At 36.8% G+C, this 27,715-nt stretch overlaps 1 protein-coding gene across 4 annotated transcripts in view; it reads left to right on the plus strand.

The window, feature by feature from the left end:
* Window positions 1-27,715, plus strand: part of LOC118276605 (nephrin-like) — a 477,612-nt gene that overhangs the window by 431,580 nt on the left and 18,317 nt on the right. For all 4 annotated transcript variants that reach the window (XM_050699883.1, XM_050699882.1, XM_050699885.1 and 1 more), the window contains 9 exons: window positions 1,981-2,066; window positions 2,641-2,754; window positions 6,926-7,047; window positions 7,466-7,523; window positions 19,250-19,401; window positions 23,149-23,293; window positions 23,755-23,885; window positions 24,404-24,557; window positions 25,584-25,678. In XM_050699883.1, the coding sequence (XP_050555840.1) occupies window positions 1,981-2,066; window positions 2,641-2,754; window positions 6,926-7,047; window positions 7,466-7,523; window positions 19,250-19,401; window positions 23,149-23,293; window positions 23,755-23,885; window positions 24,404-24,557; window positions 25,584-25,678 (1,057 nt within the window). The remainder of the gene's footprint in view (window positions 1-1,980; window positions 2,067-2,640; window positions 2,755-6,925; window positions 7,048-7,465; window positions 7,524-19,249; window positions 19,402-23,148; window positions 23,294-23,754; window positions 23,886-24,403; window positions 24,558-25,583; window positions 25,679-27,715) is intronic.

Consider the following 27,715-nt stretch of genomic DNA (forward strand, 5'->3'; position numbering starts at 1 on the left):
ATTGTTAGTTTTAGAGGAACCAAATACTCTGAATAAAATTTTCACCTTACTTTAAGTGACTGTACTGAATAAATTATGTATGGCGCTAGTAGTGGCAAATTTCACCAAAGTTGGCGCATTTAATAAGGATTATAAAATGGTATAGCACTTTGCACATTATTTCTTAAATTCGACACAAAAAAAGATTTTTCAACGAAACTCCGTTTCGATGAATTTATTTGAACTTACTAAAAATTCTTGTAGTGTACTCAAATCATACGTTATAACCTCGTATGCACTAGACAACACTTTGCACGCGATTTTTTATCATTAGTTGAAAATCAGCGAGGATCTCTTGTCAAACAACATTGTCTGTCTACTCATGATTTCGCTTGCAGCTTTCGTCGGCAATATTACTAGACTTACTAGAGGAACTGATGTTGTGTATCATGTTTCAGTAAATAATATTGAATGATAGCAATATGATGTTCATAGTGCATCAAACACATTATCAAATGTGTAGTTAAATCAAAAGGAATGGACGCGGCAGATTCATGTACACAGCATATCGACGCGGTAGTGGTATGGTGTACCTTACGCACAATTACTCGTCATATCCGCAACAAAAAAAAAAAAATAAAAAAAAATTGGTGAATCCTCCGATTAAGTTACGTGTTCATGCCTTGTGATCAAATGCGGGATGAAGCATCAAATATTCTTTACTTTGTCGAGAAAGAGTTATTTGCACCGTTACAAGGAATTGCAGGTAAAGCAAAAAATAATTTAAAAAATAAATAATCAACACGGCGCAAAAAAGCCAGTGCTCAGCTAAAATGCCGAAGCCCGGGTACGATGGCTCAAGATGCACAACACCAGTTCGTCTAGCGATAATATTGCCGACGAATGCTGCAAGCGAAATCACGGGTAACAGACAATGTTGTTTGACAAGAGATCCTCGCTGATTTTCAACATGATGATAAAAAATCGCGTGCAAAGTGTTGTCTAGTGCATACGAGGTTATAACGTATGATTTGAGTACACTACAAGAATTTTTAGTAAGTTCAAATAAATTCATCGAAACGGAGTTTCGTTGAAAAATATTTTTTTGTGTCGAATTTAAGAAATAATGTGCAAAGTGCTATACCATTTTATAATCCTTATTAAATGCGCCAACTTTGGTAAAATTTGCCACTACTAGCGCCATACATAATTTATTCAGTGCAGTCACTTAAAGTAAGGTGAAAATTTTATTCAGAGTATTTGGTTCCTCTAAAACTAACAATGTTTTCAAATCTAAAGCAGTTGGCTAAGAATTTATGATTCCATATTACTGGAGCACTATTCAGGATAATGTAAGGAAGATTTCAGACGAAAAAATAAATATTTGTAGCAACAAGACTCAAATGACTGGCACAGGGTGTACTTTTTCGTGGATAACACGTAAGTCACTGTAATTTAAAAACTGTAGGACTTAGATTTTTTTTTATATTTTTCTGATAACATTTGAAACCTTGCCGATCATCTGGTGCCTGTTGGACGTCGACTTCAGGGACACCCTGTATAATATGTATCTATATAATATATATATAATATGTATATGTACTGGTATGTATTATTGTGTATATGTCAGAAATATATGTTATCATTTCCCATCGTAATGGTCTATCATGTTCCATGCACCCGCCTGTTATGTTCTCTGCACCACCCAAGGGTCAGACAGGTAGAAAATGCCAACGGCATTATGTCCGCCCATGTACCTACTTGTGCATAAAGCTTTTTAAATAAATAAATAAATAAATAAATATTGATAGGGTGTGTTGAATCCGGAGCTGCGGACTACCTAGCAGGTTTACCGAAAAGCAGGAGTAGGAACGGGGTGGTTTTTAGTCAGTCCGAGTCTGATACTTCCTCTCACTTCGCCCAAGGCAGGAGAAGTCATTGGATGATTTTCCCCCCTTAAAAAAAAAAATTGTGGAACTAATAGTTTTTTTTTTGTTTCAGGCCTGAAGACAGTGGACAGTACAGATGTCGAGTTGACTTTATCAAATCGCCAACCAAAAATACTAGACTGAATCTCACTGTGCTAAGTAAGTGCTTATGTTCTGTGTCATAAAGTTTAATTTTGCTAAATTGGTTACTTCTAACTGTAGCTATTTAGCTACTTCTAACTGAAGTAAACTTTTTTTTTATGGAACACGCTGTAACCGAGCAGACCTATCACCTGATGGTAAACAATTGTCACCGCCCATGGACACTTGAAACACCAGAGGCGTTACATGTGCGTTGCCGGCCTTTAGGGGTTAAGAATTTAAGGGTTGTTGGGGAATCGGGGATTGGGAAGATTGGGATGGGAGGCATGGGGCCTTCGGCAACCTCACTCACACAACGAAACAACGCAAGCGTATCAATCCGGTCGAGCCGGCCCATTCGTGCCGAAGCTAGGCTCTCCCACACTTAGAATTAAATAATGACATTTCATATCCGCAAGGTGACTGGTAGTGGTTGGATGCGTTGAGCTGAAGATCGAGCTCAGTGACATGCCATTGGAGAGGCCTATGTCCAACAGTGGACGAGAACTGATGATAATGATGAATGCACATTTTTATTTGCAGACGGTTCACCTTAAAAACCTACTTACTAATATTCTTATTTCATTCGCAGTACCCCCAGAACGCCTGATCGTGCTGAACCATGAAGGCAACGAGATCCGAGGTGGTGTACTAGGGCCTTATGATGAAGGGACCGAGGTTAACCTCACCTGCATCGCTGTGGGAGGTAAGGAGTATTCGCATTTTAGACCTTGATCTGTAACTTAAAAGGCTCATTTTTACTTGGCAAAAGGCTACCCCTATTATATGGGACGCCGTAAGACTTATAAAAAGCCTTTATACGTTTCACTAAATAAATTAACTATATTTTACTCGATGCGTGAATCGAACTCGAAACCCTATGCCTGGCAGGCACACTTGTGACCACTCAGCTAACGAGGCAGGCTAGTAATAGCAATAAATCACGTCGATTTCAAGTTTTGGACAAATTAGTACCTACAAAGTTTTTGATTCCAAATTCTCACATTTACCACCAACTAATTAAAAAAACCGAACTAATCATTCAAAACAGACATAAATAAAGACATTATCGAACAAACCATGTTTTAAAACCACCCCTCTTAGCTAGGGCTGTCAATCACACGTTGCATGTTCCCATAATATAGAAAATAAACCGTTGTTCACGACGCACCCCTGACGAGAAACCATGTAATATGTAATTTAGAAGGAAGGAAAACAACATGTTGGAACTTGTTCAAGGAATAAGGGAGTGAACTATGGGAAAAATGAAATGGAAAATGTATGAGGATAAAGTTTTAGAAGTGATTTCATTTAGGGTTCTTTGTTCGGAGAGATGGTGGTCTTTTACTATTTATTTGCTATACTCTTTTTATAAGAATGCTTCCTTGGTCAAGTGATCGACCGAGCAAGGGATTTTGGGTTAAAATACACAGTATTTTTTTTTGATGAGGGAAAATCATCCAATTACGTCTCCCACCCTGGGAGAAGCGAGAGGGAGTCAGACTCTTACTGACTAAAAACCACCCCGTTCCTACTCCTGCTTTAAGCCGGAGCCCCGGTAACCCGCTAGGCAGTCCGCAGCTCCAGATCGGTGTATTACGCCTCTAGCAATCCCTTCTGTGTTATGAGTGTATATGACATCACTAGTGTTTGATGTCACAGCACAGGGCCCTTAGTCTGCTATTACAATTGTGTCAGAATGGTCGATCACTGAGCAGTGCAAGAGGGACGCAGCTATGTAGGTTGTATAGCTCCATCCCTCTTGCACTGCTCAATGATCGACCATTCTGACACAATTGTAATAGCAGACTAAGGCCCCAGGTCTAGAACATTTAGCCAAAATGGCGCAGTCTTGGTAAAACCAGTCTTGTTATATTTTACGTTCTATAAACCTTTATTAACCTCTTGTATAGAAAATACATTGTGTCTCGCGTGGATCTGCGTTCCGGCACACGACGTGTTAAATGTGTTATGTGTTTGACTATCATTTTAAAACACCGACTAAAACATTCTGTAATTAAAAGTTCAATGTATTTGTAAACTATTTGACAAATAAAGTAATCTCTACTAAACAATACACACAAAATCACTTCTCAACAATTTAATCTTACCTAAAAACACAATTTTCTATCCCTTTGTGTCCCTCTAATACATCTAAAACTTTAAATCTCAGCATTAGGGTCCGATATATAAACTTTCCTTTTTACAAAGACGCCATTTCACTTTACCTTTTTCAATTTCGCGCCTTCAAAATCACGCGTCTTGTAAAAAAAACAAAACGTGTTGACGTAATGCTGGGGCCACACTTTCGCGAACGAACAATCTTTAGCACCGCCACGAACGCTTAGCGGAGGATTTGCCTTCAACAGTTTTCTTTCAGCTGTTAATGCTTTAAAATGTAGAAATAATACTGTTGACTTCTCTAACTGACTGCAAAGAAGGTTTGAAATCCAATCCTTCACATCAACATGCGATAGATATGAGCCCTCTTAACATAAAAGAGGTTTACCATAATCTCCACGTTTGGCAAACGTTGGAAAGTTTTGAAAGGTTTGCGTTTAAGGCGTTTGGAACGGGTTGGAAATCGTTGTTTAAAAGGTTCAGGTTTATGAAAGAACGCTACTGTTTAGTCTCTGTTAAATATGTAGTTTACTAGTCTGCTTCTATGACACTTGCGGGAAGATTGGGAGATTGGAGGTTGGTGGCACTCAGATGGTGGTGGTGATCCATTAAAAAAAAAACACAAAAAGTAAACAAACTGTTATAAAAGTTTCGCCTGCTACCATTAAACGAACAATTTCAACACATCACACGGTACAAAGTTGCGAACACGCTGTGTGTGGCGCCGGCATAAGATTGCACCAACCTGTATCAACCGTCACCCTGGGGTGTTCCGTTTTCACGAAAAATGTCCGATTCACGCACACGATTTTCTCTCGACGTAAGATGTAAGCTGAAGCGGATAGCGCAATGATTTGGAAAATTGAAAGTAAATGAAAAACAGTTGTATATCATTTAAATCAAGATAATATAATATGAGTATTGCCGAAAGCGTTAATTTTCAACGACTTTTTTAGTTCAAACTAACGGGTCTGGCAAACTTCGTACCGCCTCAAACTTTTTCTCACCTTTTAAATCTTCCCTAGACTTCCACAAATACTTCATGATCAAAACTATCCAAATCGGCAATCCTTTCATTAGGCTATCTCTCTGTAAGTAACAAAATAAGTGATGATTTTTGAGGGGGGAGGGGAGGCTCGGGATCAGGCATTAGCTCTACTGGACCCCATCTGTGGTGGCCTGGTGGTCTGATGGCTCTTTGAGAGGCGTGCGGGTCTGGTTCTGATCGGCGAGCTACCCTTTCCCGCCGTCCGTAGTGGCACTTACAGTGATCGGAGATCGTTCGTGATCTCCGATGCCCGGACGATCCCCGACGCTCGGCGTTATATATCAATAATCACTATTACAAATACCTCTTTTACTTTTCCCCGCTATCGCTCCCACATTACGCCACACTCCCAACCCTCACTTGACGTGGGTCCACCATTGTTTTACAGTTTTTTTATTCACTCAAGCCATTCGCGAGCACAATGTAAAATATACAATTATACGAGTATGTCTGGCCTTTTGTAGCCGTTCCGTAATTATGTGGGTTCCCTGTTGAAATGCCGAGTTTTTCCGACTTTTCCGAAAAGTTTCCAGCTCGTAAGTAACGTCCTTGAGGCTTTTGTTTTAAGATGTGTCGAGGTTTTTTATGTGGGTTTTTTCTATGTAGGTACTGGATTTTTGGCTGGGTTTTTATGTATAAAAGGGATTTTTAGTCTAGTGTTAACTCAAGCGACTGTAAAGATTTCTTTTCTTCTTATCCATTGATGTGTTCTTATTTTTTTAAGCTTAGTTATTTATTACAGTAGTTAGTTTTTTTGGTTATCTGGAGCTGCGGAAAATCTAAGAGGCTACCGGTGCCCCAGCTCAAATCAGGAGTAGGAACAGAGTGGTTTTTAGTCAGTAGGACTCTGACACTCCCTCCCTTTCGCCTGATCTAGGGCGGAAGTAGTCATGCATTGCGTAGTTGTATGTGTATGTTGTATCTGGTTGTAGCCTGGCTATTATTATAGTAAACTATGACTTTCCGTTACCTTAGTAAATTGTGTCTGTCATTCTTTCATTGGCTTATATTACCCAGACAGTTAGTCGACAATGACGTTAAGTATGGTATCGTATGGTGATAGGAATTAACTACCAAGCAAAGCAGGGGCGGGTCGCTAGTCAAGAGTATAAAAAGTAAATGTGGGTGTTTACACGTAGGCGCGATGTTGTGTTTTAAAACGACTCTCTGTCTATTTTTGTCGTGGAAATATTTTTGATAAAACTTTCAAAAGTTCGAGTAGGTACTTCATTTGTAACGTTTCGAAGAAAATATGTATTTTCGTAACAGGGTCAATGTAAAGGCAAGAGGCTTATTAAATTAAACATTTTTACTCATGTACTATTTTGGAAAATAATGTTGAACGAGATATCTTAGGTTAATAATAAATAGATTTTTAATCTGCACTACTTTTCAGTTTTTCAAAAATTTCTCAGTAATTGTACGGAGACTGGAATTATGCCCAGTATATGGCAATAGGCTCACCCTCTATTATATGGGACTTATAACATAAATGGTGAAATAGAATATAGAATATAGTGAAATAGAAAATAGCGGTATTCATTCCAGAGCAGCGGACAATAAGAGTAGGAACAGGGTTGTATTTGGTCAATAGTCAATTTGGTCAATAATATAAGAGTCTGACACTATCGCCTCATCCAAGCCAGGAATAAGTAAATGGATTATTTCCCCCCTCGAAAGATAATTAATAGTTTTATCATCTATCCAGGTCGTCCAACAGCGAGGGTGTCATGGTGGAAGGCTCACGCACTCCTCGCCAACGCGGAGGCGAGGGCCACCGTCTCATTCAGGCTGCAGAGGTCTGACTTCGGCACTGATGTTACTTGTCAGGTAAGAATTGCTTGGTTACAACAGATTTTTTATTTTGTTTAAGGTAGCTAACTGCTAATTGCAATATAACCGATCTCAATCAAAATCTTTACATTACGATTGATGTAGAATTTCTGTCAAAAATAATAATCGATCATAAATTCCCTGATTCCCCAACAACCCTTAAATTCCTAACCACCAAAAGGCCGGTAACGCACTTGTAACGCTTCTGGTGTTTCAAGTGTCCATAGGCGGCGGCGATTGCTTACCATCAGATGATCCGTCTGCTCGTTTGCCGGCTTATACCATAAAAAAATTGGATTAAGATCGGTTATTGAAATTGGCAGTAAGTTACTCAATAAAACATGATGTGTTTATATGTCTAATTTGAATGGGATTTTCAATAAAACATTAATGTTTCTATACATTTTGTTTGCAGGCTGTCACCGATCCCCTGATCGCTCCAGTTTCCGAAAACATATCCATTGATGTCAACTGTAAGTACTTACATAGATTTTAGAATAGTACCCTTAATATGAGTTTGCTTTGCGTTTAAAGTAATCGAAACGAGAGCGCGTTCGACGCTCTAATTGGTTGGTTTATTCTAGCCGGCCAATCAGAGCGCAGAACGCGCTCTCGTACTAAGGTACAGTTATTATTAAATTTAGCACTAGTTATTATGATTAATTTATTTAATTCCGTGTCAAAATATTGTTGTGTTGAGCAAACCCAATACATGAAAATACTTAAACAGAAGGGCTTCTGCCTTGGTCAAACGTGAAGCATTGCCATTCAACGTGGCAATGCTGCCAGTATTTTGGGCACCATATGCAAAAAAAAAAAAAACTAAAATGATAAAAGCGGAGTTTTAGAAAACACGTCTATTTCACGAAACATGTTATATTTTCGTAACCATAACGCAAGATGTAGGTATTTAAATTTACACCTTACAAACACCTAACGCAAACTTCTACGTTTAAGTTCTGATAACTTAAACCTGTAAGCGTTAAGCGCATCACGCTGGTACTCGTAACTTCAGTCTTAGTCTAAAAGTCTTAAATCAGCAAACTATAACCAAACTAAGTTAGACAGTTATTAGACATGTATAATGTATATAAGTTAACTTTAAGTTAAGTAGATTATCTCATTAACTATAAGCACGGGACTGCAGATTTTAAGTTTATTTTTTTTTATTGAACATGCTGGTAAATGAGTTGATGTATCACCTGATGGTAAGCAATCACCGCCGCCCATGGACGTTACAAGGCGTTACAAGTGTGTTGCCGTAAGGTCCAAGTTAGATTTCCTCTTCTCATGAAGTCTTTTGTAGAGACATATGACAAGTGACATGACAGAACTCACACATAGACGATCGACAAACAAATCAACGGATGACGTCATAAATCCTACATCAACATCCCGCATGAAGTTTATAAGTACGGAGCTGCGGACTACCTAGCGGGTTTACCGGGGTTCCGACTCGATAAGCAGGAGTAGGAACGGGGAGGTTTTTAGTCAATAAGAGTCTGACACTTCCTCTCGCTTCGCCCAAGGCGGGAGAAATCATTGGATGATTTTTCACCCTTAAAAACTAAAAAAAAAAAAAACAAATTTCAAAACAGCAGCTTTCAACTCTTATTAAATACTTTATATCATCTTCAAGTCGATTTAAAACGTAAACGTACTACAAATAAGTCTACCTATCCCTTATTGAGATTTACATCTCGTTACTAAAATATCCCATCACATCACATCACATCACATCACATCACATTAGCCTAATTCATAATTAATTCGTTTCCTTGCATGACAGAACTTTCTCTGGGCATCTTAAATCCATGCATTAGAAGCGAGATATATTTTTTCTGATACATTAAAGGCCCTTTTACATTAGGACGCGATAGTCGCACGCACAGATGTGTAAAGCAGTGATATATATATGACGATTGAAGATTGAAATTTGATGTGGTTGTCGTCAACCGATGTGTCGATTATAATGTGATACTAGCTGCTAGCTATCCTAGCTGATTTCACGCGACGTTCTCCGACCACCGTAAGGGAGGGTCTGCAGACGGCGAGCAAGAGTAGCTCCCCACCCGACTAGAACTAGGCCTACAAACGACACGTCGTCGCATTCCGAGCCAGCTTAAAAGAGCTATCAGCCAACCATAGATGGGGCCCAGTAGGACTGATGCCCGATCCGTAGCGGACTCTACCTGGCGGGTTACCGGGGCTCCGGCTCGAAAAGCAGGAGTAGGAACATGGTGGTTTTTAATCAGTAAGAGTCTGTCACTCTCTCTCACCTCACCCTAAGCCGGAGAAGTCAATGGATTATATTCCCCTCCAAGACTAATGAAATATAACACCATACATTTTGTGGGTTGTGCGACATGGTCGCACGTACAAGGTGTCTTAATGTAAAAGGGTCTTAAAAATCTTCCCATAACACAGGAACATTACCCTTTATTGATTGACGTATCATTACCGATACAGATTATATTCCTTCATGACTTGCATATATCTATTTCCATCTCTCTCACGCCTGCATAAGAAAATTCTCTGTCTCTCTCTAACAAGATGGAGTTATCTTGTCCATTATTTGTGTTGTGTCGGTACAAGTGAGTACAAAAGTGTTATTGATATTAATGGTTTAAAGTTTTTGTTGGGGGCTATGGGGTTTGGTGTAAATTGATTAATTTATGGGTTAATTTTGTTTGGCATGAGGAAATATGTATGGTGTGTATGGTTGTTGCTAATAAATTAATTTCGTATTATTTATGTTGATTGTTTGGAAAACAATCGTGGATGGTGAACAATAGGATCCATTTCTTTTAAATAATTACCGAAGTAGGTACTTGTATTTTTAAGTAATAAGAAATTAATAAATGTCCGGTTATAATATTTTTTTTTGTACATATAACACTAGCCCTTTTCCGTCATGTTGATAACATATTTATTAGCAATTTCTTTAAAGGGCAAATATACTGTCTTTTTCTTTCTTTCTTTCATAAATGGTACCATATTTTCAATCTATAAATATTAAAAGAAGATACACCGATATATAAAGCCATAAAAACACTAACACATATTCACATATAAACGAAACCATACAATACCTAATCTAGCTTACACGACAAAAAAATACCTGACACGAAAAAAAATACAAACAACACACACATAAATCAACACCAATACAAACGAACAGCCAATCAGAAGCCCTTTTCTTAAAACATGGCGGATTGCCGCGAAAATCGTGACCTCTCATAAATAAAAGAAATTTCTCGAAAAAAGACGCCTGCGATGTAATTAGGGTTGGCAGTTTCTCTTACAAGGTCTTGAGTTCGTATATCTGATATTTTAGAAGGTTTATAAAGAGTATGGACCTACCAAATAAGGTTTTTTTAAATATTTTTGCAGCATTTCTGTACAGTAAAATTATATTGTACAACTAGCTAACCCGGCAAACTTCATACCGCCTCAAACATTTTTTTTACCTTTTAAACCTTCCCTGGACTTCCACAAATAATTCAAGACTAAAATTTGCAAAATCGATTCAGCCGTTCTCGAGTTTTTAAGCGAGACTAACGAACAGCAATTGATTTTTATACATACATATAGATGTACTGCACATTGTACAAAATATTTTTATGGGTCCAAACGTTAACGTACAAAAGAGAACCTATTTAAGCGTACCCTACGAGTTGTATATTATAGCGTACGCCTATATGACATCTAGGTACACACCCAACGTCAACCCTTTTTTATCATCGATGGGGTAGGCAGAGGTGCACATTATGGTACATAATTCATCTGCACACGTTGCTCATGATGAAGAGTTCCTGTGGCTCGAAACTAGTAGAGCTTTGCACCAATAAAGTGAGTGATACCACGGCGTCACCGAAAACCGACATGAAACAACGCTTGCGTTGTGTTTCGTTGTGTGAGTGAGGTTACTGGAGGCACAATTTCCCTTCAAGTGTCCACGGGCGGCGGCGATTGCTTACTATCCAGTGATACGTCAGCTCGTTTTCATGGCATGTTCCATACAAAAAAAAAACAGTGATTTTGTATTATTTAGTTAGGTAGTACTCTTTTTTTAAAGTACAGTTGCCAACCCTAGATATAATCACGTCATATATATAACTTCGGAGATGATAATCTTAAGGCCTAATTGACAGGTCGATATACACTTTTGTTACCGAATGTACCGACACCGAGCTTAAGGTGAATGGATGCGGTATATTTTTGTTTATTTTATTTTTTTTTGTTTCGGTATCCTTGTTGATTTTGAATGTGTGGAATTTTGGATAAGACGGTGGTAAATGGTTGTTTTCTTTTGAATTTATAGATTATGAATGTTATAGGTGTAAATTATAACCAATCGATTCGGAAGTATAATTGTTGTGCTAGGAGTCTCGGGCTTTTTGGTACTGGTTTATTCAGAGGACCTCTTGCCTTCTCATAGGTACTGATCGTTGTTACCAAGTAGGTTGAAGTTAGGGTTAGAGTCTTACACTCCCTAGTCTCATCATAACTAGACGCATTTTAAGGTTTGATCATATTTTCGTGTAACTTATTTTATTGTTTAATACAACACCCATGATTATAAAATTTATGTTAAATATGTGATGTGATGTTATATTAAATATAGTCACATCAACAGCCTATAAGTGACCACTACTGACCAAAGGCCTCTTCTCACACGAAGCAAGTTTGAGCATTAATCACCACGCTTGCTCAAAGCGGTTTGGCTTTAATATTGATCAATGATTAATGATAAATGATATTTATTTTTGCAAATGGGTTACAATGTAACTCTTTTACACGCTAAGTTTTACATGTTAATACATAGCTCAAAGAATAGTAACTAATTATCCTGTCTTATATACTAAATGAGTAAGTACTACGTGATTAAGTAAAGAAAATTATCTTTTTAATTAGTTATTTTACAACCTATGTTTATACAGAAGCGGTTAGTAATTGTCGCTATTAATTTAAGTCGTATGATTTGTGGTATAAAGTTTAATGTTGAATGGTAAATGTTTAACTTGGATTAACAGGAATAAAGTATTATGTATATAATATATATATGTATTTTTATAGGCTTTAAGTTAGCTTGACCTGTTTGATTGTTTGACTCGCGAAGTAAGTCTTTGTGTGGTCCACAATTTTTTATGTTAGTATGGGGGAAAGTTGTATGTTAGTTTAAGTTTCTTTTAAAAAAATTAATATACATTTCATGTATTATAGAAGATTACTCTTTGACCGTATTTTTGATAGAGGAAATACATCTTCTCCCGCCTTTGGCGAGGCGAGAGGGAGTGTCAGACTTTTACTGACTAAAAACCACCCCGTTCCTACTCCTGCTTTTCAAGCTAGAGCCCCGGTAAACACGCTAGTCAGTAGCTCCGGATCAGGCAAAAGCCCTACTAGGCCGTATCTGTGGTGGTCTGATGGTTGTTTAAGACGCGTGCGAAATGCGGGTCTGGTTCTGGTCGGGCGGCGAGCTACCCTTGCTCACCGACCGGTACTCAGTGACCCACTAACCTACCTACTCAATAAAATATCATTCATTTTCTCACTTTCTCACCGTTTTTCAGTAAACCCTGTATTATCAACGTCCACAAAGTACTTATCAGAGCCCGAGCTGAATATTTTCCGCCCTATTTCACATCGGCGGGGCTCACAACCCTTTCGTTACATATTTTTAGCTCTTTACACGAAATTTTTATACTTTCAGTTGTATAAATTAGCTAGAAATCTATTTTCGTGTCTATCTATACTAATATTATAAATCTGAAGAGTTTGTTTGTTTATTTGAACGCGCTAATCTCCAGAACTACTGGTCCGATTTGAATAATTATATTTGTGTTGGATAGCGTATTTATTAAGGAAGACTAAAGGCAATGAAATATTATGCTACGATCAATAGGGGCCGAGCAGAGCGGATGAAACCGCGCGGTAGTAGCTAGTAATATATATTTGTAATTATTTACTGACAGCGACTTTGCCCACGTTCCCAGGGTAAACATTACCCCATGTGTTATTCTAGATTCCATCTATCTTAAACATCCAAATCTGTTCAGTAGTTTACGAGTAGTGAACTAGTAACAAACATACATACATAAATACTTCCATCGTTACAAACTTTTATAGATTTATAAACTTAACCAGCGGTTTCACCCGCGTTTCCGTGTGATAAAAAGTAGCATATGTGTTATTGCAGACCATTATCTATCGCTGTCCCAAATTTCCTCTCGATTCCTTTAGCCGTTTTGAAGTGATTGAGTAACAAAAAAAGTTTCGCATTTATAATGTTAGTAAGATTAGATGTTAGAAACATGGAACTGCTCTGTTGGTCGAGTAATTTCAAGCACGACTGGGATTTGCAAGATGCAATGGGTCTTATGCTTGATTCCCAGATCGAGCGAAGACATAATGAGAAATGTTTTGTTTTTTAAATGTTCTCGTAGTAGCATTTCGACACATATACCCAAATCAACAGAGGATATATTATATATTGTATATTATATATGCACCTCTGCTTACGCCTTCGGCAATTGAAAGGCGCTCTTTAATATAAAGCTAATAAAAACTCCCTCAAAAATGCGTAATAAAAACATATTAAAAAATAAAAAAGAAGCCTTTAAACATCTTTATGTAAAATAAAATCCATTTCGCGAAATTCCCATTTCCTATACTTATATAGGTACAGCGTGTTACGGAAAATACTTCTAGCGAAATGACGTCATAAAGTCGGTAAGATAACATTAAGAGATTATCATTAAAATGCAAGATGGTGCCTCAAGACATAGTGATTGGCACACACGGTAGGGCGAACCAGTATAAACTGGCCTTTGAATGTGAGGAATTTTCATATAAAGCGAGACCATGGTAAACTGGTCTTGTGTACCTCTATAGGTACGCCTTATCGTTATACATATAGTATGGAAGAATAATTAAATTTTCTTTAATGATTTATTGTGTCGTATATTTTGTGTGTTTTAATCAACTTGACGGCTGCACGGTTGACGCGGTGGCTGGGCAACCGGCTGCCAAGTAACGTGTAGCGGGATCGATGCCCGCACGTAGTACCTAACTTTATGTGATCCACAAATTGTTGTTTCGGGTCTGGGTGTCGGTTGTATGTAAAATCCTAAACGACGGACGAGACGGACTAAAGTCGCACGCATCGCACGCAACGGATTTTAGTTTGTCTTGTATAGAAACTCATACAACTGTGTCCACTGATCCGCATCGTACGGACCGCATCATCGGCAATGCCTACATGCGATGCGTACTGATGACGTCATACGGAATGCGTGCGACGCGTACGATACGGGTCTGTGGACGCTTACCTTTAATAGATTTTAATTTTCATACCCCGTCATCATCCCTATTAATTTAAACTATTGTCATATTATATGATATCAAAATATTTACATGAATTAAGTCCGAATTAAAAATACAACTCAATTTCCTCTACTTTCCTTTTCATCCTTAAACAAGTCTTGATCAAAATATAATTCCGTATAGTTTTCTTAAACTCCAATGAATATTAATTAGACTAATTAACAACAAAGACCTTTAATTTTAACGCGTTTAAATATACAGTTAAACTCACTTAAACTGTAAAACAATACTTCGAAAGATCAGTTAAATTACAAGACATTTTGCTTTGATGTATTCAAAAACTTTTATTTAGTTCAATTTATCGGGTTTAAAAGGGATGCTTTGAGGTAGATAACAGAAATTATATTAAAAGTAAAATGTCGTTTAATAATAAATTACTTAAAAAAAGGAAATCGCTTTCAATTTTCTTTACCGCCTCCATTTTGTTTTAAGTTAGGTAGGTACTATCCCTAAAACTTTCTCCTAAGTCTGAAAATTACTACGCTGAAAACCGCATCGAAATCGGTTTAGTTAAACGCGAGATAATGGCACACAAACAAAAATACATATGTACAATATGTACATACATACATGTAGGTAAAACTGAGAAACTCCTTTTCTTTTTTGAAGTCGGTTAAAAAGGGATTCTCAGTTTGACCTATTAGGATGTTAGTCCGCAATTCCTATCTTACGATTAGCAGCATAGTATTTTAGTATTTTCAGCATAGTATTTTTCAGAGGAATTATTACACAGGAATCGTTTAGTATATTAACCCACTTAATAAAAACAAGAAGGTTAAAGTCCGTTTTTTAAACATTATTTATCTATGGGTCAAATTGAGAACCTCCTACTTTCTTCAAGTCGGTGAAAAACGTACGAAATATTGAAATTTCGCAAGCTATGTACCTTAACAAAGTATTCACCTTAAATAAACTTCTTTGATCAAAGAACTGTTTAAAATGAACTGCGTCAAACAGTTAACCCATCTATTTCGATACCTTTTGTAGTGGCGTTTAACTTTAAGTTAATTTAACTGAGCTCCTTGTTTACAGAAGTCAAGGCGAGTTTAGTATTTGCATTTTAAACGGTATTATTGAACGGTTTATAAACATTATGTCTTTAAAAAAGGTATTGGTAGGAGCGTATTTATTATTGGTATATTTAGTAAGTAGATATACATATATGTATTGTAGCCTTTTTTATAAAATAATATCTTGGTTTTATAACAAAAAACACTCTATATAAAGTATTCAATTTATACATTATCACACATCGATGTTTTAAATTCTCAGTATTACGCAAAAAATGGTGTTCAGCAAAATTGTGTAGTTTCCTCATAAAAATAAATTATTTCGACTTATCGACACTAAAATATTCAAATCCTTAATTATTGAGTTATTCTAGCAATTTTTCTAGAAATAAGTCTCCTATTTGAACTAACAATCTGATGACGTCTTAACCCACTATATCGCAAAATATGTATATTGACGTTTGGAAAAAAGTATTGAATTATACTAGTAGGAAACTAGCCTATTCTTGCTCCTGTATCCAAAAAATAAAATTGTGATTTTATTTTCTTACCTTATAAAAAGCTTTTGTCCTGGTCACTAAACCTTAAGAAATAAAAAGGGTCTATTTACACCAATAAAAACCCCCATTATTTCGTTCCAGATTTTAATCAGCACACTCAATTCACACTTCAAACACATAACCCTTCTCTCCAAGCAGTCGGGTAAAACAATCGATCTGTTCATTTAACAAAAACACCTTTACAAATTAAATCAAACCATATCACAGGCACTTACGAGTTTAATTTAAAACAATAAGCTTGAAATTTCGCACTTCAGCAAATATTCACACGGACGATTTTTTTTAAACGATATTTTTTGTTGGTTACCGTTTATTTAAATTTGTACTTTATGTCTTACGGAATAAAGACCGTATTTATATGTGCACTTCTTTTTTATTTTGCGGAAGCATATACGGTACGTTTAAGCGATATTAAACCTTAAAAATTTGTTACATAAAGTTGGTTTTGCTTTAAAAAGCTAGCGTAGTAATTGATTTCGATTATTGTATGGGTTCCGTAGTATTTAAATTTTATCGATTTTATTAGTTGCATGCAAAATCGGTAAATTTACCTTCGAGAGGCGTTACGAAATTGCTACATTTATATTGAAATAAAAATAAAAATGCATAGTGAATTCTTTTAGGAAAAACCTATTTGTGTTATATACAGAGGTACTTGTTTTATACGACAGTCTTTAAAAATGTACGCGAGGTAATTGATTTGGATAAAAAGATATTGAAAATAGAATTGACTGGGTTGGTGTCGTGGCTGGGCAACTGACTGCCATGCAACGTGTAGTGGGTTAAATTCCCGCACGGAGCAACTCTTTGTGTGATCTACAAATTGTTGTTTCGGGTCTGGGTGCCATGTGCAATATGATGCCTACGATACAGGAGAAAATCCTAGTTTGGGGCAACGTTTTTTTTTAAAGAATATCTTTTAATTCTCAATAAGATTATAATTCGGATTTGTCCTTGATGAATGCTACTACGCTCGATGTTAAAAACTGTTGTGCTAATATTATAGTTAGAAGTATCATCATGATAGCCACATACTATATATATGTATGTTTACTATTTAAGTCCTTGAATTAGGGGACAAAGATCCCATAATTACCCAAAAACCCCGTAACCTTTTTGTGCATCACGGCAAGGGTTTTCTATCACCCTCGCGGTACCCTAAAAAGGGTTAGACAAACAAAAAAACGATCTTAATTGTCTTAAGTGGTCTAAATAAAAAAAGGGATTGGATTCTTTAGAATTTTAGTTCAGTTAGCCCTTTGTTGCCCACAAGTGGGCATTGTTGTTGCCCACAATGAATTTATAAAACAATCCGCAATAAAAAATTGGGCTTAGAGTTTTTTTTTTTTTTTAATTTCATTACCTACTCGAATTAATTTTGTTTTTTTTTTTTGTTTTGATTATTAGGAAACGTTTTGTATTTTTGTTACTTTGTGATTTTTTTGAGCTTCATTAGTGTTAAAATTATTTTAAGATCTCTCCAAAATTTCGGTATTGAAATATTTGTAGAAGTCGAAGCAAGGTTTAAAAGGTGAAAGAAAAAAATGTTTGAGGGGTTTGGTGTGGCAGTTTAATAATGCATAATATTAAAGCATGATGTTAATTTATTTTATATCAAACATCAACCAACAAATACTAGACTATGATCCACGCGAGCATAACCACAAAACAAAACTAGTTATTCGTACATCCAAAAACCAATTTGGACCTTATGGCTGTGCTTATGGCCCTACCATAGACCATATGGTCTCCACCTGGCATAATTCAATTTATAAACATCAGTTTGATTGATTGAAAAACCATGCATTAATGGATTCAATTACTTATACTGAACTACGGAACGTTTTTAATTGAATAATTTATTAAAAAAAAACTGACATTATGTATGTATAGGAAATTCAATTTTGTTGTCATTGTCAGTTGGTCGTGTTTCCCTTATTTGGTGTTTGTTGATTAACTAGCGTTTTACACTTGGTTTCACTTGTTATTTTGTGCTAAGAACCTCACCTAGGTTCACTGACTAACAGACTATTATTTATTGACATTTGAAAAGTAGGTACCAATCTATGGTTTAATTAGAGTAAATGAGTTGACTTTGACTTTAAACAATTGTCTGTCACTCTGTCCGTCTGTGAAGCTAGTTGCTCGTTCCAAAGAGTAGATTCGAATAGAGAAGAACGGGCAAGATACGAGAAGTGAACCTGTAGGATTTTGGGACGACCCAATTTACGGTGGTCTAGACTTTAGCCTAACGTATGGGTTATACGTGCAAGAAAAAAACAAAGTTTATCAGAGAATGCTCAGAGTTGCTAAATCTCTATCTAGTCCCTGTTTAAATGTGTTGTCTCTTACGGCTCGGTAAAAGGACTATCCAACACAAAAATATTTTTGGAATCGGACCAGTAATTCTAGATATTAGCGCGTTTAAACAAACAGATGCATCAAGAGCGTATTCCATTTTAAAAGGCCGGCAACGCTATTGACTCCTCTGGTGTTGCGGGTGTCTATGATCGCTTACCATCAGGAAACACAACTGCTCGTTTGTCCTCTATTCCATATAAAAAACAAACAAACAAACTCTTCAGCTTTATATATTAGTATGTACGATTACGGGTAGAAAATCCATTAATCATAGTAATGAATGACACAGGTTGAAATTAAAAAGTGCTTAATGATTTCTTAAATTCGTCACAGTGCACCCCGTTGTGTTGATGGTGTCTTGAAGTTTTTATGGCTTTTTAATGGAATATGAGGGTTTTACTTATAGGGCAGAATGTTATTTTATTAAGACTATTATAAAATTCTCAGTAATTGATACCTTTTGTAAAATTCCGTGCACAGAATTTGAACCTACACTTTGATATTTTTTTAACGACATTAGAATTTTCTTCTGTGTCATGGGTGCGTTTACAAACATACAATTTCACAAGCAATTTGTGGATCACATAAAGAGTTACTCCGTGGGGGAATCGAACCCGCTACACGTTGTACGCCAGCCACCGCGCCGTGCAGTCATAGTCAGATATGATTTTAAAAGCTGTGTAAGATATAAATTAGTCTCATGATTTACTGGGACATCAAACTACACAAGCTGTTAACTGTTTAACAATGTCAAACTTTTATCACACAACAATAAAACTCAAAATCTATTAACAAAGCATAGTTTGGAGTAATCCTAAATTTCCATTAGCTATAGTAGACAGTTTTGCTTACCATCAACTTTCATCTTCTTGTTCACAGTGAGGCCACTCTGGGTCCGTCTCCAAGGTGGGAAGCGCCCTCTAGTGGCTGGCCAGAGCACAGAGCTGGTGTGTCAGGCTGTGGGAGCCAGGCCGAAGCCCACCATCTCCTGGTGGAAAGGAGGAACCAGGCTAAAGACTGTTAGAGAGACGGTAAGTATTTTAAATAGTTTGTATTTTATTTGCGTGTGGTTACTAATCAAGGGATCTCAAAGTCAAACTGGATCAGTTTTCAAATAAAGTCGATATTGTTGAGTGTTTGATATTATTTCTACTACTTACTACTTCTTTCTTTACTACTGTGAAATTTTCGAAAAACCGAAAAAAGCCCAACAATGCTTTATCCGACCCGGGAATGGAACCCTAGCCCTTGTCATTTGCAACCACTCGACAAAGAGGCAGCACAATAGGTTTTCCTTTACTACATACCACTATGGGTATTTTTAAACAGAACTAACAAGAGATGTTTAGTTATATTGTCACATTTATTTCATTACACAAAATTAGATTGACCTCACTGACATACCAAATCTAATCTTCACGCTCATAATCAGAACAATAAAACAAAACACTACTTAGCACCGAAACCAGACATTTACATGATAAGTCTATCAGAACACCACAGCATTCCAACTCTAGCCTTTGTTGTTTACCTTGCATCCCAATACACGCCAGATGGCCGTTCCAAACGATAAATACTAACTAGTGGTGCACTTCGGATAGTTACGGCCGAAACTTCAAGTTTGGCCGAAACCGAAACTCGTCTTATTATATTCGTAGGTTAGAACTTTGCTGGACAACACTGTTTCTTGTTTGGGTGTTGTAAACAAGTATGTTGGTATGAAAGTATTATAATTTCGTGGTATGTTTATTACAAGTGTTGGAGAGCCATGCTTCGGCACGAATAGGCCAGCTCGATTGGAGTGATACTACGGCCTCATCAAAAATCGACGTGAGACAACGCTTGCGTTGTGTTTCGTTGTGTTAGTGAGGTTACCAGAGGACCAATTACCCCTCTTCCCAATCCCCGTTTTCCTAACAACCCCTATTCCAATCACAATTTGTAATGACTATCTAAGAGACTCACAATCACAAAATAGCTAACTTATTATTAGAGAGCAGCAACAGTCTGCTGACGCATAAAACGCTATAATGAAAATAATTATGTTACATAATAGTTTAAAACATCACAAAGCTCTACAATAATATATTCACAACAACACGAAAAGAAACTCACTTGTTATTCGCACGACTTAGTTTCGGCTTTAGTATAAAAAGCCGAGAAGCCGAAACTTTTAAATTGGGCCCACTCTAAAAGGGCAAGCGCCAAACAACATCATTCCGACTACAGCATTCTGATCGGATTTCTTTTGTTTTCTTTCTTTTAAAAACCCATTGAAACTGGGTTGTATATCTTAATTAAATTGGCTAAACTAAAATGTGCTTTTAGATTAAGGTTTAAGGTTTAATTCGAATTAATTTGATCGTTTGTATAAGTGTTGGTAATGGGACTACCGTGTTTTGTCTTGATTGCAAGTCAATTGTAGTGTAGAGAGATTCTGTTACTGTGATACTGTGACTGCCTCGTTGGTCGAGTGGTCGCAAGAGCGACTGCCGAACAAGGGGTCTCGGGTTCGATTCCCGGGTCGGGCAAAGTACTACTGGACTTTTTTCGGATTTTCGAAAATTTCTCGGTAGTAGCACGGAGCCTGGAATTGTGTCCAGTATATGGCAATAGGCTCACCACCTATTACATGGGACTTATAACACAAATGGTGAAAAGTGGATGTACATTGTATAGCGGCATTACGTGCTGTAATGTGCACCTCTGCCTTCGAGGATAAAAGGCGTGAAGTTGTGTGTAGAGAGAATCAGTTATGTTAAGGCAGCATGGTTTGTTATTGCAAATGTATTGAATTAAGCGTTAGATTACTTATTGACCAAACCAATTGAAACAGACAGACGATCTGACTGAACTGACCGACAGACAGACGTTATTATTATTATTATATTTGCTTTGACGTTCAAAATGGCCTTCCTGGTTTATTTGAAATAAATAATTTTGACTTTGACTTTGAAACTCTCCTATTAGTGACTGATATCATCAAACCCTCCTAAATTTTATAGAAACTCTAATTACCAAGATGGATGACATTTTAAGAAAATTGGAATGAAAACTAAAAGAAATATTAAATTCAAATTCAATCATTGAATTAATAAAACTTACTACATAATTTATTTTTTCTCATAATAAAAACTTTGGTGCTATTATAATTTTAAATGAAATCAATTATATTATTATTGCAAATTAAATTTTCATAATATAAATGTGAATTGAAATTTGAACGAAGGCAGAGCTTGAAACATTAATTCCATATTTATAAAAGAACTACCTAATAATTAAAACAAATTATATCAGTACTAAGTTTTGCTCAATGATTCACCTTCGTTCCCATCGTAATGTATCATAATGTAATCGATATGCCAAACATTATTCAAATCTATTCAGCCGTTTAGGCACTGTTTGGGCTAACAAACATCCAAATATGCATCTTAAAAAACTTTCGCATTCATAATATTAGTAGGACTTAAATTAATCGAAGATTCGCTCTATTAAACTCTCTTAGAACAAAATAGTACAAGAAAAAAAAACACCCACAACAACATAATTAAATCCTCCAACCCAACACTAACGCCATCTCTTATCCTAACCCACAACTAAAAAGTGAAACTGATATAAACCCCAATAGATGTCGCTACAATCGCGATGCCCTTATGTCAGAGAACCTAATTACCTAACATTACGACAATCTAGATTGACGTGGACAGCACAATGGTGGGCTGTCATTAAACTCGAGTTGTATATTGGAACCTTGAGGACAGAATCGGGAATCGAGAATCGGTAATGGTTTCGATTTGAATCGATTGATTGAATGGTAGGGTTGAGTTTGACATGTTCCTTTTTTGTCTGATTGCAAGATACGTGAGGTGGTTATTTTTAAAGGGCGTTTTTCTTTGATGCTTTTTTGCGTTGATTTGCAAGCTGGTTAAAGATTTTGACAGAATTAAAGTGCAATTTAAATTATTTTGTAAGACGCTTATTCTAAAGGTAGGTTTAACTGGCAATTTTGTGACTTGAATCCCAATAAACCATGACGTATTCAGTGCACATTCATAGACAAAAAACCAAACAAGTCGAATAGAGAACCTCCCCTTTTGGGATGTCGGTTAAAAACTGTTACTTACTCACACTCATACTCGAAGAAAACCGTCCCAAAATCCATATAAACCACTCACTGAAAACTTCTACTGACAGTCCACCAATTTGTTTCCAGTCTGCCTATACCTCTGAAGCGATAGGTCATTGTGATCCGGTTTATCCATTGTGCTGTGTACGATCCATATTTTGTCATAGTTCAAACAATAGGATCCAATCAGACTAAAGTGAAGAACTATGCTTTCAAATTTTAGTGGATTAATTTTTTTTTAGCGTGGATATTGGATTATAAAATGTGCATACAATTTTATTGTAACTTTCGTGAGACATACTAAATTAATTATTATATGTTATCGGCTTACTCACGTGACTGTTTGACGAGGAACTCGACTAGTTTCAAGCCATGCTAGAGGCTCTTTTTGCCCGACCTGGGAATCGAACCCGAGACCTCTTGTCCTGCAGTAAATTGTATATTAATTTATATACATATTCGGAATCACCGAATGTTTCTCCATCGAATGACGTATATAACTCAATATCGCAAAAATATCTCTTAGATCAATTAGCCTCTCAACCGTCGACACGGTGAAGGAAACCATCATGTATTGTGTAAATATGGAATTGTGAACTTCAAGAACAGCAGCGTACGAGCTATATTTCAATATTTCCTCGTTTGTCCTCAGACCTCCACGGATGGGAACGTGACCAGCAGCATTCTGACCTTCGTGCCGACAATAGAGGATGCTGGCAGGGTCCTGTCCTGCAGAGCAGTGCAGCCCAGTCTACCACATTCTACTCATGAAGATGGGTGGAAAATGGAGATACAACGTGAGTGGATTTCGTTTTTTAGTTGAGAGAGTATTAAGATTCATTCGTTTTTATATTAAATTTAGTGTGTTATTTTATTCTTTACTGCGGACAAAAAGTACTGAAACGGCGTAATGATCTGTTCATTAATAAACAATACAAAGAGCAATAAAATTGGTAACTCTTTTCTCTGGAAACCATTGGAAGTGTTTACTCTTGTCGTTTCGATCTATTCGAACATCTTTCGTATTGAATCATGAAAGTGAATTAAAGGCAATTTATATCCGAAAGAATTAGAATACTTTTCATCCAAAGATGTGCTATGTAGCTATGCTACGAAGATATAATAGCTAAGTTGTGAAACTATGGGAATATGATTTGTGGAAGCCAAAAGCGTTCACAACAACGTAGCATAACACATCTCTGGTAGAAAAGCACCCTTAATTCTTGTTCACCAACTTAAAATGTTTTCTCCTAAACAGATTTACCGGTAGCCAAACTGGAATTGGGCGCTAACCTGGACGCCAGCAAGGTGGTGGAAGGATCAGACGTGTACCTGGACTGCAGAGTACGAGCCAACCCATGGCATAACCACGTGTATTTCACTCACAATGTAAGCTATCAAAGCTAGGTTATTGGCCTACTATTGATTAAGGTAGTTAAACTTCTAAATAATAACAATTCAATGCTTAGAATATTTTAAATGTGAAATGGTTTGTTTTTGAGTGGGGAAAATCATCCAATGACTTCTCTCGCCTTGGGCGAGGCAAGAGGGAGTGTCAGTCTCTTACTGACTAAAAACCGCTCCGTCCCTATTCCTGCCCTTCTCATGGTAAACCCGCTAGATAGTCCGCAGCTCCGAATCAGACATGATCCCTAAAATTTGGATGACATGGTCCCTAAAATTCTACGAGACTTTAGATTTTCTCATATTGCCTTGTTAGGGAGAATATGAATAAAATAGCACCATGATGGGTCAATATTATAGTCAGAAACCGACAATTTTCTTCACCATTAAAAATATTTCAGCTATTAAAATATTAGAGCTAACTACGAAGTATCATCATCAAAATATCAAAAACTTAAGCTGAATATAAAATACCCTAACTAACTCATTCTTTCTTCCTCCAGGGAGTGGTAGTGAAACCAGGTCCTGGAGTCCTACTCGCTAATCAGAGCCTGGTGCTCCAGCGAGTGTCCAGAAAGGCTGCCGGTGCTTACGTGTGTTCTGCCAGGAATGCTCTTGGTGAGGGGTCTTCGGAGAACCTGATCTTGGATGTGAAATGTAAGTAGAATAATTGGAGAATGATGCTTTTGGTAATTTTCTATGTATTGCTGGTCAGAACCATTAGAATACATATACTGTATAGGAATGGTATAAACTCCAATCGAATCAAGTGAATAGAAAAATCAATGTAAGCCCGAGTTTCACATTAGGATTTTCTTGTTTCTCTGTGACGTGGTTGCTTTTACAAACATACAAGTTCACATACACATGATACCAATTAGGCTAGTTTCTATGTCTTTTAGCTCTAGCATTGCACTCCAGAATCACAAAAGTAGTAAACGGTAAACTAGAAAATATTTAAATCAATAATATGCAAGCAATGGCTGCCAAATTTTCCAAAACAAACATTAATTTATTGAAAACTAAAGTTTAAAGCGGCAACCGTCGTAACTCGAAGAAATACTATAATTTATGTCTTTGAGTTGTAAAATATAAGTTTTCATGTTTCCTATTCGTAGTGATAGTACCGAGTACCGATTTATACATTTTAAAGTTATTTTTAAATCTAAATTGATTCTAAAAATTCTGTTATAAGAGCTTAGTATGAAATAATGCATATTTTTTTAAACGTGTCTTGAGAGTAAATTATTATGTTATCGGCTTACTCACGTATTTTTTGACGAGGAACTCGACTAGTTTCAAGCCATGCTAGAAGCTCATATTCATGAGCAGTGTACCGCGAAACACGACGCGGCGATTGTCGCGCTGCTACTGATTAATAAATATTTAATTTTGTAGGTATGAGTCTCACGAAAGTTACACAGACTGCAATAGAACTGCAAATCAAACGTGCAGTCCGATTGCAGTTTGCGTGCAGTCGGTGTGCAGTTCACATAATGCTGGCACGGTTGGCTTGCAGTCCTATTGCATTCGTGTCAACTGCATTCAAACTGCCCTTGAACAGCAATTTGCAGTTGGATTGCAGTTGAAATGCCTAAATAGAGCCTAGACCTTTACAAATTTTACCCAAAGCTTGGACAAGAATTTTTGGACATGTTTGTGATGCTACTTTGTTTCCTACAGTTGTTCCAACCTGCAAGTCTACACAACCGATCGTGGTGCGGGCAGCCCGGGGGGAGATTATTGAGATCGACTGTGATCTCGACGCTAATCCTAAGGTAAGTTTTATTTGTGCTGATTTACGCAATTTAAGATCTTAAACTAAATGAAATAAGATCGATTTTTGACATTAGGACTATTGAATGATCTAGAGATTTTGGATTGAGTTCGATCATTCTTATCAACCAATTCTATCAGTTTTACTTACTAGAGAATTTTTAACATAACTCGTGTGGAACTCGCGTCAAATAACTGAATAATCAAAATACTTACTTTTAATATATTTTGTCTACACACTACACAAGAATCTACTAAAAAAGTTTTTAGTCAACAAACCAAAAGACGCTAAGACAAGCAGTAGTACATCAGATCGTAAGTGCTAGAACACTTTAAACATTAGATAAAGGTCTAGGCCCAATATATTTGACCTCTCGCGTCCGGCATTAGTTCAGGCCACCGTAAGTGCGGGTTGGCGGATGGTGAGCAAAGGTACCTCGCCGCCCGACCAGAATCAGATCCATCAGACCACCACAGATGGGGCCCAGTAGTGTAAATGCCTGATCCGGAACTGCGGACTACCTAGCGAGTTTATCGGGGTCCATCACGAAAAGTAGGAGTAGGAACGGGGTGGTTTTTAAAGTCAGTAAGAGTCTGACACTCCCTCTCACCTTGCCCGGGACGGGAGAAGGCATTGGATGATTTTCCATCCTTAAAAAAGGCTCTATATAAGCTGTTCTAAAATTATCTGCCATGGCTTTTTTAATATGTTCTTCACTATTATATTCTTCAAACACAATACTAACTCCCATTAATGCCGGAGCTGCTGACTACTTAGCGGGTTTATACCAGAGCTCTGGCTCGAAGGGCAGGAGTAGGAACGATGTGGTTTTTAGTCAGTAAGAGCCTAACCCGCCTCGCCAAAGGCGAGAGAAAACATTGGATGATTTTCCACCCGCGACCTTCAAACTACCCTTGAAAAAAAAAGCTCCCATTAATGCCGTGACACATAATTTTAGAACACCTAATATATTGAATTTTAACATAATCATCAAAGGTGCCACATTGCAAGAATATTAGGTATTCTTAAATATTAATAAAACGCTGAGTAACCCATTAATTGAAGATTTACGTCGCCATTAGCCATGCTCGAGTGTACGTGGAGTTTAATAACAGAAGGTTAACTACATTATATTCTAAAGTTTTAGACAAATTATGTGAGTGAATGTTAAATTACATTAATGTTTGAACTTGAAATCGTGTTTTTTACTTTATTTTAATCGTCAAAAGGTTAGTTTTTTGTAAAACTTTTTAAGTTATGACCGATATCTTAAAAAGTTTAGCAAAAACTATATCGTTATAAAAAAATATATGTCGCAGCGATATGATATAAACAGGGATTTGGCCAAACCTCTAAGGGATTTGATCACAACACAATTTTATCATTTCCCTAAGCAAATCTGGTGATTTCATTCACCATTTGTGTTTTAAGTCCCATGTAATAGGGGATGGGACTTATAGTCCCATGTAATAGGGGATACTCTTTATAGGGTTATAAAGAGTAAACAAAAAAATAAATAAACCTAAGTGGTGAAATTAAGTAATACCTACCTACACAAAATCGTACCTTCTCCATAATTATTTACCCTATGGCTATCAAAGGCATCAGGAATCGAGTCTCAAGGTCACTTAGCTAAAGTTTCTCATGAAGAATGGCTTTTGTGGCCACCACGGCGACCTTCAAACTACCCTTGACTTTCCTATAATTTGTTTAGTGACATAATTTTTGGTATTACTGGGCTTTTTACGGTTTTTCAAAAGTTTCAGTAGTAGCACGGAGTCTGGAATTGTAGCCAGTATATGGCTATAGGCTCACCCCTATTACATGGGACTTATAACACAAATGGTGAAAAGTGTGTGTACGATATACAGTGACATTACTTGCCGTAATGTGCACCTCTGCCTACCCAACATGTTGCCGTATTCACGAGCACTGTACACGTAAGGTTGTGGCATTGTTAAACAACACGAACACAAAAAAACACGAATACAAACTTAACAATAACTAAGAGGACTTAACAATAACTAAAAAGTAAAAT

This window comes from Spodoptera frugiperda, chromosome 17 (genome assembly GCF_023101765.2).
Source record: "Spodoptera frugiperda isolate SF20-4 chromosome 17, AGI-APGP_CSIRO_Sfru_2.0, whole genome shotgun sequence".
Lineage (NCBI taxonomy): Eukaryota > Metazoa > Arthropoda > Insecta > Lepidoptera > Noctuidae > Spodoptera > Spodoptera frugiperda.